The sequence below is a fragment of the Loxodonta africana genome, chromosome 3 (genome assembly GCF_030014295.1).
Source record: "Loxodonta africana isolate mLoxAfr1 chromosome 3, mLoxAfr1.hap2, whole genome shotgun sequence".
NCBI lineage: Eukaryota > Metazoa > Chordata > Mammalia > Proboscidea > Elephantidae > Loxodonta > Loxodonta africana.
In genome coordinates this window covers 7773233-7785721 of record NC_087344.1, presented here as the reverse complement: position 1 = coordinate 7785721, position 12489 = coordinate 7773233, and the positions used below count along the sequence as shown (strand labels likewise).

At 49.9% G+C, this 12489-nt stretch overlaps 1 protein-coding gene across 1 annotated transcript in view; it reads left to right on the top strand.

Annotated features, from left to right (window-relative positions):
- The window catches only part of PTPRS (protein tyrosine phosphatase receptor type S), a 132125-nt gene that overhangs the window by 51419 nt on the left and 68217 nt on the right, over positions 1-12489 (top strand). The window contains exons 3-4 of the mRNA XM_064280341.1: positions 7806-7951; positions 8871-9012. Coding sequence (XP_064136411.1) covers positions 7806-7951; positions 8871-9012 — 288 coding nt within the window. The remainder of the gene's footprint in view (positions 1-7805; positions 7952-8870; positions 9013-12489) is intronic.

Here is a 12489-nt window from a genome sequence, read left to right as displayed (position 1 = left end):
AACCTGCTCTGTGACTATGGGCCGGTAACTCACCCCCCCACAACCACCATTTCTGCCTCAGTTGAGTGGAGCTCATGACATTGTCCACATCCCAGCATCCTTGTGACAAGGACACCTGATAAGCCCCTATATGCTATTCAGTGCACACAGTAGGCCCATGATCCTGTGCTACCATGAACATAGTAATTGCTGCTGGGTCAACATTGACGACATACATGCCTGCCTCGTCAATTTGTGTTTTTTCTTGTTTTCATGCTGTCGTTTTTTAACTGAGTAAAATATACATAACATGAAAGTTGCCATTTTAACCTCTTTAAAGCATACACTTCAGTGGCATTAATTCCACTCACAATGTTGTGTAACTATCACCATGATCTAATTCTGGAACTTTTCATCACCCCATATATATACCCACAAAGCGAGGAGCCCTGAGAGCTCAGTAGTCAAGTGCTCGGCTGCTAACCCTAAGGTTGGTTTTTGGATCCCCCCCAGCTGCTTTCCTAGAGAAAGACTTGGTGATCTGCTTCCATAAAGATTACGGCCTAGCAAACACTATGGGGCAGCTCTACTCTGTCCCGCGGGGTTGCCATGAGTCGACGGCACCCAACAACAACCGCTACCGCCCCTCCTGCTCAGCAGTCGCTACCTATTCCCCTTCCCGCCCGCAGCCCTTGGTAACCTCTGACCTGCTTTCTGTCTCAGCACATTTGTCTGTTCTAGGCATTTCCTGTAAGTGGGATCAGAAAGCATTTGTCCTTTCATTCCTGGCTTCTTTCACGTAGCGTGATGTTTTCAAGGTTCATTCATGTTGTAACGTGTATTAGGACTTCATTTCTCTTTATGGCTGAATAGTCACTTTTTTTTTTTCTTTTAATAAATACCTTAGCGATTTATATGTAAACACCACCACAATCCACTTAGGCAAGGGCTGCTGTCATCATTCCAGTCCTACAACTAGGGAAACTGAGGCACAGTGAGGTTTAGTTACAGTCAGGAAGTGGCCCTGCTGAGATCTGAGCCCGAGTTTCCCAGTTCCAGAGTTCAGGTTCCCTCCCACCATACCACACGGTCCCTGGGCTGTAATGGTCTGTTTGGCCACCCCTGGGACCTCTACACTCCTGGGCTCTATTCCCTGCAGTGGGAACAGCAGCTGAAGGTGTGAGCATTTTTAGTTTTTCATTCATTTAGTCAGTCAGTCAGTCAGCCAGCCAGCCCCCTCAGCACTGTAGACATCTGGGGCTGGATCGTTCTCTGGGGTTGGGCCGTCCTGTGCACTGTAGGGTGTTGAGCAGCATCCCTGGCCCCCACCCACTTGATGCCAGTAGCACCCCCCTGTCGTGACACTCACAAATGTCCTCAGATATTGCCCAGTGTCCCCTGGGGGCAGAATCACCCCGGGTGAGAACCCTTGGGTTAGAGGATTCCACTGACTCCCAAGAGACTCTGCGTCCCATAATCATTTGATCTCCTGATGTCCTAAGACGCTGCCCACATTTAAATCCACACACTGAGTGGGGAGAGAGAGAGAGGGAATCACAGAGGCCGGAGGGTCACCCTGGTTTATACCGTCTAACACACTGGGAATTTTATTCTGGTGTATGGCATGAGCTAGAGATCAAATTCAGTTTTTTTCCAAATGATGAATGCAAGGTCTCTTCCCCTCAGCACTGCTGACGGGGGCTGGATCATTCTCTGGGGTGGGGCACTGTAGGACCTTGAGCAGCACCCCTGGCCCCCACCCACTGGGTGCTTTAGCATATTGGCATACCCCTCAGCTGTGACAACCATACATGTCTTCAGAAAAAAAAGTCTCTGCCTGCCCCCCCACGCCCCGCCCCCCGAGAACCACTGCTTGAACCTGATTGATTGAATAAATAACATTTTTGCTACTTCATCAAGGAGCTTGGTGGCACTTGGCAATGGTTAAGTGCCTGGCTGCTAATCGAAAAGCCAGCAGTTCGAACTCACCCAGTGGCTCCACGGGAGAAAGGCCTGGCAGTCTGCTTCCGTTCCGTAAGGACCACAGCCTAGAAAACCCTGTGGGCCAGTTGTGCTCTGTCACGTGGGGATGCCGTGAGTCGAAGATCCGCTGGAAGGCACTTAACAACAACTACTTCACCATCTACTCCGATAGTAATAACCAGCCTTGGGCATGAGGCAGTGTCTATTGGAGCCTGAACAGCCCTGGAGCCGGGAGCATTTGTAGGTGGGGAAACTGAGGCTGGAAGTGGCTATTGTGACAAGGGGGTGGAGGACATGAAGTTTGGTGGCTGCCCCAGCCTGGGTTCAAATCCTGGGTCTGCCATGTGACCGTAGGGAGGTCTGTGCTCTTGTTTATTCATTCGGTGAGCTTTTACTAAGCACCTGCTGTACGCCAGGCCCTGTTTGAGGCACGGGGATAGAGGAAAACATGCCCTGCCCCCCACAGAGCTGCGCGTCCTGTCCAGAAGAGACAGTGTGTGTTGGCTGGGGGATGTGCCTGGCAGCACAAGAAAGCAGCAGCGAGGAGAAGGGAAGGGAGGGCTGGGGGCTGTTTTAGATAGGGTGGTCAGGGGAGGGTGCAGTGGGGAGGGGGCATCTGAGCAGAGACCTCCAGGGGGTGAGGATGTGGCTGTGGAGATTGGGGAAATTTGTTCCGGCAGAGCGAACAGCCAGCTCAAAGGCCCTGAGGCAGGTCTGTGCCTGGTGAGCTGGGGGAACCACGAGGAGTCCTGTGTGGCTGGAGCGGGGTGAGCAATGGAAGGAAAGGAGGGGAGGGCGGGGAGAGGACAGGCCAGGTCGTGCAGGGCCCTGTTTGCTGCGCAGGAGGACTTGAGCTTTCACCTGAGGGAGGTGGGAACTCTGGAGGGCTGTGAGCAGAGGAGGGATGAGCCTGACTCAGGTGCTCACAGGTACCCTCTGACGGCCCTGGGATGCGGGTGGGGGTTGAAGGTGAGAATGGGACCTGGCAGCCCAAGGTGGAAATCTGACACAAGCCCAGGTGACTGATGAGGCAGGTGTGGCCCAGGACATTGGCACCTGGCACATAGCAGGAGTCTCCTCTGGAGCCTGTACGTATTATTACTGTATATGCTGGTTGGAGCCCTGGTGGTTCGAATCCACCCAGAGCTTCACAGGAGAAAGACATGGGTATTTGCTCCCGTAAAAATTACAGCCTAGAAGACCCTGGAGGGCAGTTCTAGTCTGTCACATGGGGTCGCCACAAGTCAAAATCAACTTGAAGGCACCTGACAACAACAAACAACACAGGTTGCACAGGTAGTAGGCAGACTTGAACTCAGGTCTCCCACCACCAAGGCTGGGCCATCTTGACCCTAGAAGGTGGGTCTCTTTAGCAGAGTCCTGTCACCTGGGGCCCAGGAGAGGGGCCCGGGCACTGTGGCTGGTGCTGCCAGCTTCAGGAGGTGGCCAAGGAACGGGGAGCCGGGCAGGGTAGGGGCCATTGCACGTGGAGATTCAGGATGGGTGCCTGAAACATTCACCAGCCAGTATCAAGAGGAGTGATTTCTGCTTAAGAATCAGCTCCTGGTCCTGTAGGGCCTTCCCAGGATACAGTGAGGCCAGACTGGGTAGAGTGGGAGTAGATGAGGTGGGTGGGTCACCGGCTCTGGCACCGGAGTCTTCTCGTCAGAATCTGAAATGGAAAGATAGAATTCAGGCATCACTGCTCTGAACCTCCGTTTCTTCATCTAGAAAATGAAGACGCCTGCAGTGCTTGCGATTGATCGAAGATCCACAAGCCTGTTGATTGAGAGGGCTGTGTGACTACGGTCGGGTCACTTACTGTTCCTGAGTTTCAGTTCTGCTCTTTAGTGGCACATGGGCTTGAGAATGGTGCTGAGGCCCAGCCCCTAGGGAGCGCTTGGTCACTGCGAGCCGCAGCCACGACCTTCTTGCTTCTCATGTGTCTTCCCCAGGTCTCAGCCCCTTGGCCAAGAAGAGGAAAGGAGGGTTCACCCAAACGAGAGATTCCAAGTGTCCGCAAGAAACGTTCTAAGGAAGGACACAGCTAGCAGGGAAAGCTCTCTTGGGCTGGCTCAGCTCCGGAAGCCAGCTGGAGAAGGCGTAAGCCGAGGGGGCGTGTAACCCCTTTGCACCCAAGAGCCAGCCAGTTGCTTCGTGGGGCTTGGGTGTCTAGCAGATATCGGGGTCAAGAGGCCCGTTTTCTTGAGGGCCACTGGGCACAGAGAGGGGACGGAGGGTCTGGGAGTCAGGGTGCCCCACACCCACCCTGTCAAGCAGCACCTAACCAAGTATTTCAGCAGTCATCAGAGCTGTAATGGAGGGCCCACGGGCAGTGCCAGGGACGTGGCTGGCTGGAATCTGAGAAGGCTCCCAAGGGAGGTGCTGGCTGAGCTGAGGCTGAAGGAGCCAGGTGAAGGGAGGAGGTGCCTCCAGGAGGAAGGAACAGCATGAGCGAGGGCTGAGTCCAAGTCCCCTCGCGTCTTGCTGGCTGAATTGGCGAGTGTGCGGGGTGTGTCTGGCTCCAAGTTGTAAACAGGCCCCGGATGCTTCTGCTACCCACAGCCAACTCTCTTCCTTCCAGCTGCTCCCGAGGGAGGATTTTCCCAGAAGTAGGATTCTTGACCCGGCCACAGTGACTTTTCCCCATGTCCTTGGCTGGGGACAGACATGGCCCTGGGTCACCATCCCTGAAGCTGCGCCACCACCACCCCCCCGCCCCCGGCAGTCAGAGCCAGGGCCTGGCCCAGGGCTCAGCATGGAGCAAAACATCTGCCTAAATCAGGCTCAGGGCCTAGAGGCTCTGGGAACCCAAGAATGGGGAGTTGGAGGACAGAGAGGCCCAGGTTCAAATCCTGGTGAAGCCCCTTCTGAGCTGTGTCACTTTTTTAGCTCTCAAGTATGTTTTCTCACCTGCACAATGCATCTAACAACTGCAGCCTCGGAGGGATACAGAGGGGTTGAGTGAGACCGCACAGTCTGCGTATAGTAGGTCTACCAATTTTTGAGAGAGATGGTCCCTGCACACACATGGTCACATCAGTGGGAGCAGAGCCCAGAATGAGGGAGGTGCGACTGGTCAGGCCAGTGGGATGAGGAACCTGTCTTGTTCCAAGCCTAGCGTGAGCCATGGATGGGAGGAGTCAGAACCTGTGGGGACCCAGACTTGGAACTTGAGCCCTCCTCGAGCTTTTCGGAACATTCCTGGCAAACCTGCACGGACCTTGCAGACACCCTGAACATTTACAGCTGATTCTGGAGGCTCAAGGACCCAGCATTGCTCCAACGTCAGTTCGGTCTCTGCCTCTCTTCAGCCCTGAGACTTTCAGTAATTGTTTTCTTTAGTCAACCCCCTTTTTTATTTAAATGATTTTTGAAAAATAATCTAAATTTATTTTTAAATAGTTCTAAACCCATAAGATACCAAGGAATGACGCCTTCCCTCCCTGTGTCCAGCCACCCAGCTCCTTTTCCTGGAGGCAGCAACTGCTTCTACCTTGTGTAAATAAGAGATATATTCTGTGCACACGCACACTCACACATAACCCTTTCCATTTTTCCCATCACATAAATAGTAGCTGTGTTCTCTATGCTTTCCTGCCCCTTCACTTTTTTTTTCTTCATTTAACAGTAAATCTTGACAATCCTTTCAAAACAGTTTATCAAAAAGGTGGGAGGGGAAACAGTCGCTGTTGAGTCTATTCTGGTGACCCCACACGTATCAAAGTACAACTGTATCCGCAGAGTTTTCAGTGGCTCACTTTTTTGGAAGCTGATCTCCAGGCTTCTCCGGGTATACTCGAACCTCTAATCTTTCGGTTAGCAACTGAGCGCGTAACCCAGGGACTCCAGTGGCTGGATCAGTCTTGGTTTAATCAGTCCTCATTCATTGGATATTTCAGCTGTTTCCAGAGGGGCCTTATGTATATGTTGCAGTTTTTGAGTCTATTGATAAAAATCTCAGAAGTAATTGAATTCATCTGAAAGGATACACTGTAGCATTACTGTGAATTCAGGCTACTTTTGGGTGATTCAAAGGTTACTGTAAAAATGGTCAATAAAAGAAAGCAATGTTATTGAAGCCTTACTGGATACTTTTGCCTGTCTCAGGCACAGAGTTGAGACTGCTCTAGGGGGCTGAAGACATTAGCAGTGATTAAGCGCTCGGCTGCTAACCAAAAGGTTGGTGGCGCAAACCCACCCAGTGGCACTCTGGGAAAAAGACCCGGCAATCTGCTTCTGTAAAGATTCCAACCTAGGAAACCCTATGAGACAGTTCTCCTCTGTCACATGGAGAGTTATGAGTCAGAATCAACTCAGTGACACCCAACAATGACAGCTCCCACCTGAGACTTTTTTGGAGAGTTTTAATACATTAAATCATGATGATGGGCTGGGAACATGGGTGCAGGAGCTAGCCTGGTTCAAATCGTGGTTCAGGTCCATCCATACAATGGAATATTCTTCAACCATAAAAATGAATGAAGTCCTGATAATGCTACTTAGATGAACCTTGAAAACATGATGTTCAATGAAATGAGTCAGGTACAAATGGTTGCATGTTATAGGATTCTTTGTCCAGAGTAGGTAAATCCATAGAGACAGAAAGTAGATTAGTGGTTGCCAAGGGCTTGGGGAGATGGGGAATAACTGATTAACTGATAGCTGTCGAGTCGGCCCTGACTCGTGGTGACCTTCTGTATAACAGAATGAAACATTGCCTGGTTCTGTGCCATCTTCCTGGCCATTGGTGTGTTTGAGTCCGTTGGTGTTGGTGTTCTGTAAATCCATCTCATGGAGGGTTTCCCTCATTTTCGCTGACCCTCTACAAACCATGATGCCCTTTTCTAGCAATTGGTCTTCCCCGGTGATGGGGATTAGTGGGAACGGGATTTTATTTGGGGGTGATGAAAATGGTTTGGACTAGAGAGAGGTGGTGATTGCCCAACATTATGAATGTCCTCAATGCCCTGAATTATACATCTTAAAATGGTCAATCTTATGTTTTGTGAATTTTACCCTAATGGGAAAAAAAAAAACAAATCCTGAGTCAGCTACAGGTGGGCTGTGTGTATCCTCAGCAAGAGCCTTGCTTGGTCTGTGCCTCAGTTTCTTCATGTGTCAAGTGAGGGTATGACAGCCTTGCCCCTCCACCCCCTTGGAAGAGTTGGACGTTCTGGTATGTACAGCACCCATATATAGGAGGCACTCAATAAAAACTTGGTCTAGTGCTCATCAACGCAAACTTCCAGAAACCCAGTTACTGTTTCTTGAGTCTCTGACTAGAGCTTGGACTATTCTCTTGGTCCAGATGCTTCCCGTGAACTGAGAGGCCAGAGCTCTGGGTTTGAATTCTGGCTCTGACCCCAGACCCGTTGGCCACTCCTTGAGTCTCTGCTCTGTGCCTCGATTTCCCTACATGTCCCACCAGAGGATTGGACCAGGTTACCTCCTTCCAGGTCTTTTCAGGCCCAAGGAGTCCCAGGGTTTGGCTGGTCACCCCTGGAGGCCTCCAGGTGCTGAATTTGGGGACCCCAGAGTCTTAAGGGTCCCCCGTCCACCATCACCAGAAGTGAGTAGGAGCAGGTGTGCCCACATGCAGTTGTGCACACACATGAGAGTGTGTAGTAGTTGTATCTGGGGCGGGTGGGGACTCTGCAGGTCCCCGGTACCTGCGGGTGCTGTGGAAGGGGAGGAGCCATTAAATTACCAGCTGTTCTGTGGGGCCCATGTGGTACCACTGTGGCTGGGCAGGGGGTGGAGGACACGTTTGCATGGCCCTGTGGGGTCACAACCATACCCCAGACCTGCCTGACCCCTTCCTCCCCCTGCTGTCTCCCCAGAGCCCCCCAGGTTCATCAAAGAACCCAAGGACCAGATCGGTGTGTCAGGGGGTGTGGTCTCCTTCGTGTGCCAGGCCGCAGGTGACCCCAAGCCACGAGTGACCTGGAACAAGAAAGGCAAGAAGGTCAACTCTCAACGCTTTGAGGTGAGCCAGGGCTGGGCGGGAGGCAGCCTTGGGCCAGTGGCCCCCAGACACAGCCGTGGCACCTTAGCCACAGGAGAGGCTGCTGCGTGTCCCCCAAATGGAGCAAGGGCGGCCGGGGCCAGGCAGGCCACCCTCGTCCACTCCCTCCCCACCCTGTGGCCCCACCTGGCAGGCTTCGTACTGTGTGGCCTCCAGCAAAGTCCTGCCCTCTCTGAGTCCTTATCATGAGTGCGCGTGCACACACACACACACAAACACACACACAGCATCACTGTCTGCAAAGATGGGAATTCACAACTCCGTACACACATATGTACTCACACACACATCCAACCTGCCTTTACACACCTGTTCCGCAGGCTCACAGACATGCACACATTCGTACTCTACTTGCATGTACCTAGGCCCAGGTTTCTGTGTCCAGCGCATTTACCTCACCTTTAATGCCGGAGACCCGTGTTCAATTCATGGCCAGTACACCTCATGCGCAGCCACCACCTGTCTGTTCATGGAGGCTTGCGTATTGCTGTGATCCTGAACAGGTTTCAGCAGAGCTTCCAGACTAAGACTAGGAAGAAGGGCCTGGCAATCAACATCTGAAAATCAGCCAATAAAAATCCTATAGATCACATTGGTCCAATCCACAACCAGTCATGAGGCTAGAGCAGGACTGACCAGTATTCTGTTCTCTTGTGCATGGGGTCGCCATGAGTTGGGGGCCGACTTGATGGCATTAACAACTGCCTAGGTTTACACATGGGTACACGCACACACACACGCACACACACACACACAGCCCCCAGCTCCTCTCCCAGCCATCCCTGGGTCCATGAGGGTGTCCACCATCCCCGCATGTCTCAGCCTGAATGGGAACCTTCCTGGGCGCCCAGCCTCACCCTGTCCTCTCCGTCCACGGCAGACGATCGAGTTTGATGAGAGTGCAGGTGCTGTGCTGAGGATCCAGCCGCTGCGGACGCCCCGAGATGAGAATGTGTACGAGTGTGTGGCCCAGAACTCAGTTGGGGAGATCACGGTCCATGCCAAGCTCACCGTCCTCCGAGGTACTGGGCTTCCAGGGGCAGATGGGGAGGGACTAGGCTCTCGACTTCGGGGTCAAACATCAAAGGAATCCTTGAGAGTGACTCAAAACCCTCCTACTTTGAATGTTCCCTTATGCAGAACTCTGATCTCCCTTGTCCTACCTGTAACGCTGCCGGAGCCCAGAGCCTACTGTTGTTGTTAGGTGCCGTCGAGTCGGTTCTGACTCATAGCGACCCTATGCACAGCATAACGAAACACTGCCCGGTCCTGAACCATCCTTACAATCCTTGCTATGCTTGAGCTCATTGTTGCAGCCACTGTGTCAATCCACCTCATTGAGGGTCTTCCTCTTTTCCGCTGACCCTGTACTCTGCCAAGCATGATGTCCTCCTCCAGGGACTGATCCCTCCTGACAACATGTCCAAAGTATGTGACACGCAGTCTCGCCATCCTTGCCTCTAAGGAGCATTCTGGCTGTACTTCTTCTGAGACAGGTTTGTTCCTTCTTTTGGCAGTCCGTGGTATAGTCAATATTCTTCGCCAACACCACGGTTCAAAGGCGTCAATTCTTCTTCGGTCTTCCTTATTCATTGTCCAGTTTTCACATGCATATGATGCGATTGAAAATACCATGGCTTGGGTCAGGCACACCTTAGTTTTCAAGGTGACATCTTTGCTCTTCAACACTTTAAAGAGGTCCTTTGCAGCAGGTTTACCCAATGCAGTGCGTCTTTTGATTTCTTGACCGCGGCTTCCATGGCTGTTGATTGTGGATCCAAGGAAAATGAAATCCTTGACAACTTCAATCTTTTCTCCGTTTATCATGATGTTGCTCATTGGTCCAGTTGTGAGGGTTTTTGTTTTCTTTATGTTGAGGTGTAATCCATACTGAAGGCTGTGGTCTTTGATCTTCATCAGTAAGTGCTTCAAGTCCTCTTCACTTTCAGCAAGCAAGGTTGTGTCATCTGCATAACACAGGTTGTTAGAGTTTTCCTCCAATCCTGATGCCTCGTTCTTCTTCATATAGTCCAGCTTCTCAGATTATTTGCTCAGCATAGATTGAATAGGTATGGTGAAAGAATACAACCTTGACGCACACCTTTCCTGACTTCAAACCAATCAGTATCCCCTTGTTCTGTCCGAAGAACTGCCTCTTGATCTGTGTAAAGGTTCCTCATGAGCACAATTAAGTGTTCAGGAATTCCCATTCTTCCCAATCTTATCCGTAGTTTGTTATGATCCACACAGTCGAATGCCTTTGCATAGTCAATAAAACACAGGTAAACATCCTTCTGGTATTCTCTGCTTTCAGCCAGGATCCATCTGACATCAGCAATGATATCCCTGGTTCCACGTCCTCTTCTGAAACCTCCCTGAATTTCTGGCAGTTCCCTGTCGATATACTGCTGCAGCCATTTTTGAATGATCTTCAGCAAAATTTTGCTTGCATGTGGTATTAATGATATTGTTCTATAATTTCCACATTCGGTTGGATCACCTTTCTTGGGAATAGGCATAAATATGGATCTCTTCCAGTCAGTTGGCCAGGAAGCTGTCTTCCATATTTCTTGACATAGATGAGTGAGCACCTCCAGCGCTGCATCTGTTTGTTGAAACATCTCAATTGATATTCCACCAATTCCTGGAGCCTTGTTTTTCACCAATGCCTTCAGAGCAGCTTGGACTTCTTCCTTCAGTACCATCGGTTCCTGCTCATATGCCACCTCTTGAAATGGTTGAATATTGACTAATTCTTTTTGGTATAATGACTCTGTGTATTCCTTCCATTTTCTTTTGCTGCTTCCTGCGTCATTTAACATTTTCCCCGTGGAATCCTTCACTATCGCAACTCGAGGCTTGAATTTTTTCTTCAGTTCTTTCAGTTTGAGAAACGCCGATCGTGTTCTTCCCTTTTGGTTTTCCATCTCCAGCTCTTTGCACATGTCATTATAATACTTTGTCTTCTTGAGAGGCCCTTTGAAATCTTCTGTCCAGTTCTTTTACTTCATGAATTCTTCCTTTTGCTTTAGCAGCTCGACATTCTAGAGCAAGTTCAGAGTCTTCTCTGACATCCACCGTGGTCTTTTCTTTCTTTCCTGTCTTTTCAGTGACCTCTTGCTTTCTTCATGGATGATGTCCTTGATGTCATCCCACAACTCGTCCGGTCTGCAGTCACTAGTGTTCAGTGCATCAAACCTATTCTTCAGATGTTCTCTAAATTCAGGTGGGATATACTCGAGGTCATATTTTGGTTCTCGTGGACTTGCTCTGATTTTCTTCAGTTTCAGCTTGAACTTGCGTACGAGTAATTGATGATCTGTTCCTCAGTCGGCCCCTGGCCTTGTTCTGACTGATGATATTGAACTTTTCCATCGTCTCTTTCCACAGATGTAGTCAATTTGATTTCTGTGTGTTCCATCTGGCAAGGTCCACGTGTATAGTCGCTGTTTATGTTGGTGAAAGAAGGTATTTGCAATGAAGAAGCCGTTGGTCTTGCAAAATTCTATCATTCGATCTCCAGCATTGTTTCTATCACCAGGGCCATAGCTTCCAACTACTGATCCTTCTTCTTTGTTTCCAGCTTTCGCATTCCAATCGCCAGTAATTACCAATGCATCTTGATTTCATGTTCGATCAATTTCAGACTGTAGCAGCTGATAAGAATCTTCTCTTTCTTCATCTTTGGCCCTAGTGGTTGGTGTGTAAATTTGAATAATAGTCGTATTAACTGGTCTTCCTTGTAGGCGTATGGATATCATTCTGTCACTGACAGCATTGTACTTCAGGATAGATCTTGAAACGTTCTTTTTGACAATGTATGCAACACCATTCCTCTTCAAGTTGTCATTCCCAGCATAGTAGACTATATGATTATCTGATTCAAAATGGCCAATACCAGTCCATTTCAGCTCACTAATGCCTAGGATATCGATGTTTATGTGTTCCATTTCATTTTTGACAATTTCCAATTTTCCTAGGTTCATACTTCGTACATTCCAGGTTCCGATTATTAATGGATGTTTGCAGCTGTTTCTTCTCATTTTGACTCGTGCCACATCAGCAAATGAAGGTCCCGAAAGCTTGACTCCATCCACATCATTAAGGTCGACTCTACTTTGAGGAGGCAGCTCTTCCCCAGTCATCTTTTGAGTGCCTTCCAACCTGGGGGCTCATCTTCCAGCACTATATCAGACAATGTTCCGCTGCTATTCATAAGGTTTTCACTGGCTAATGCTTTTCAGAAGTAGACTGCCGGGTCCTTCTTCCTAGTCTGTCTTAGTCTGGAAGCTCAGCTGAAACCTGTCCTCCATGGGTGACCCTGCTGGTATCTGAATACTGGTGGCATAGCTTCCAGCATCACAGCAACACACAAGCCCCCACAGTACGACAAACTGACAGACAGAGCCTACTAGTGGGGATTTATTGAGCATTTGTAGAAGAGAGAAGAGTTAAGGGACTAAAGAGACAAGTCCTTGGTGTTATCATTTTTGTCATCT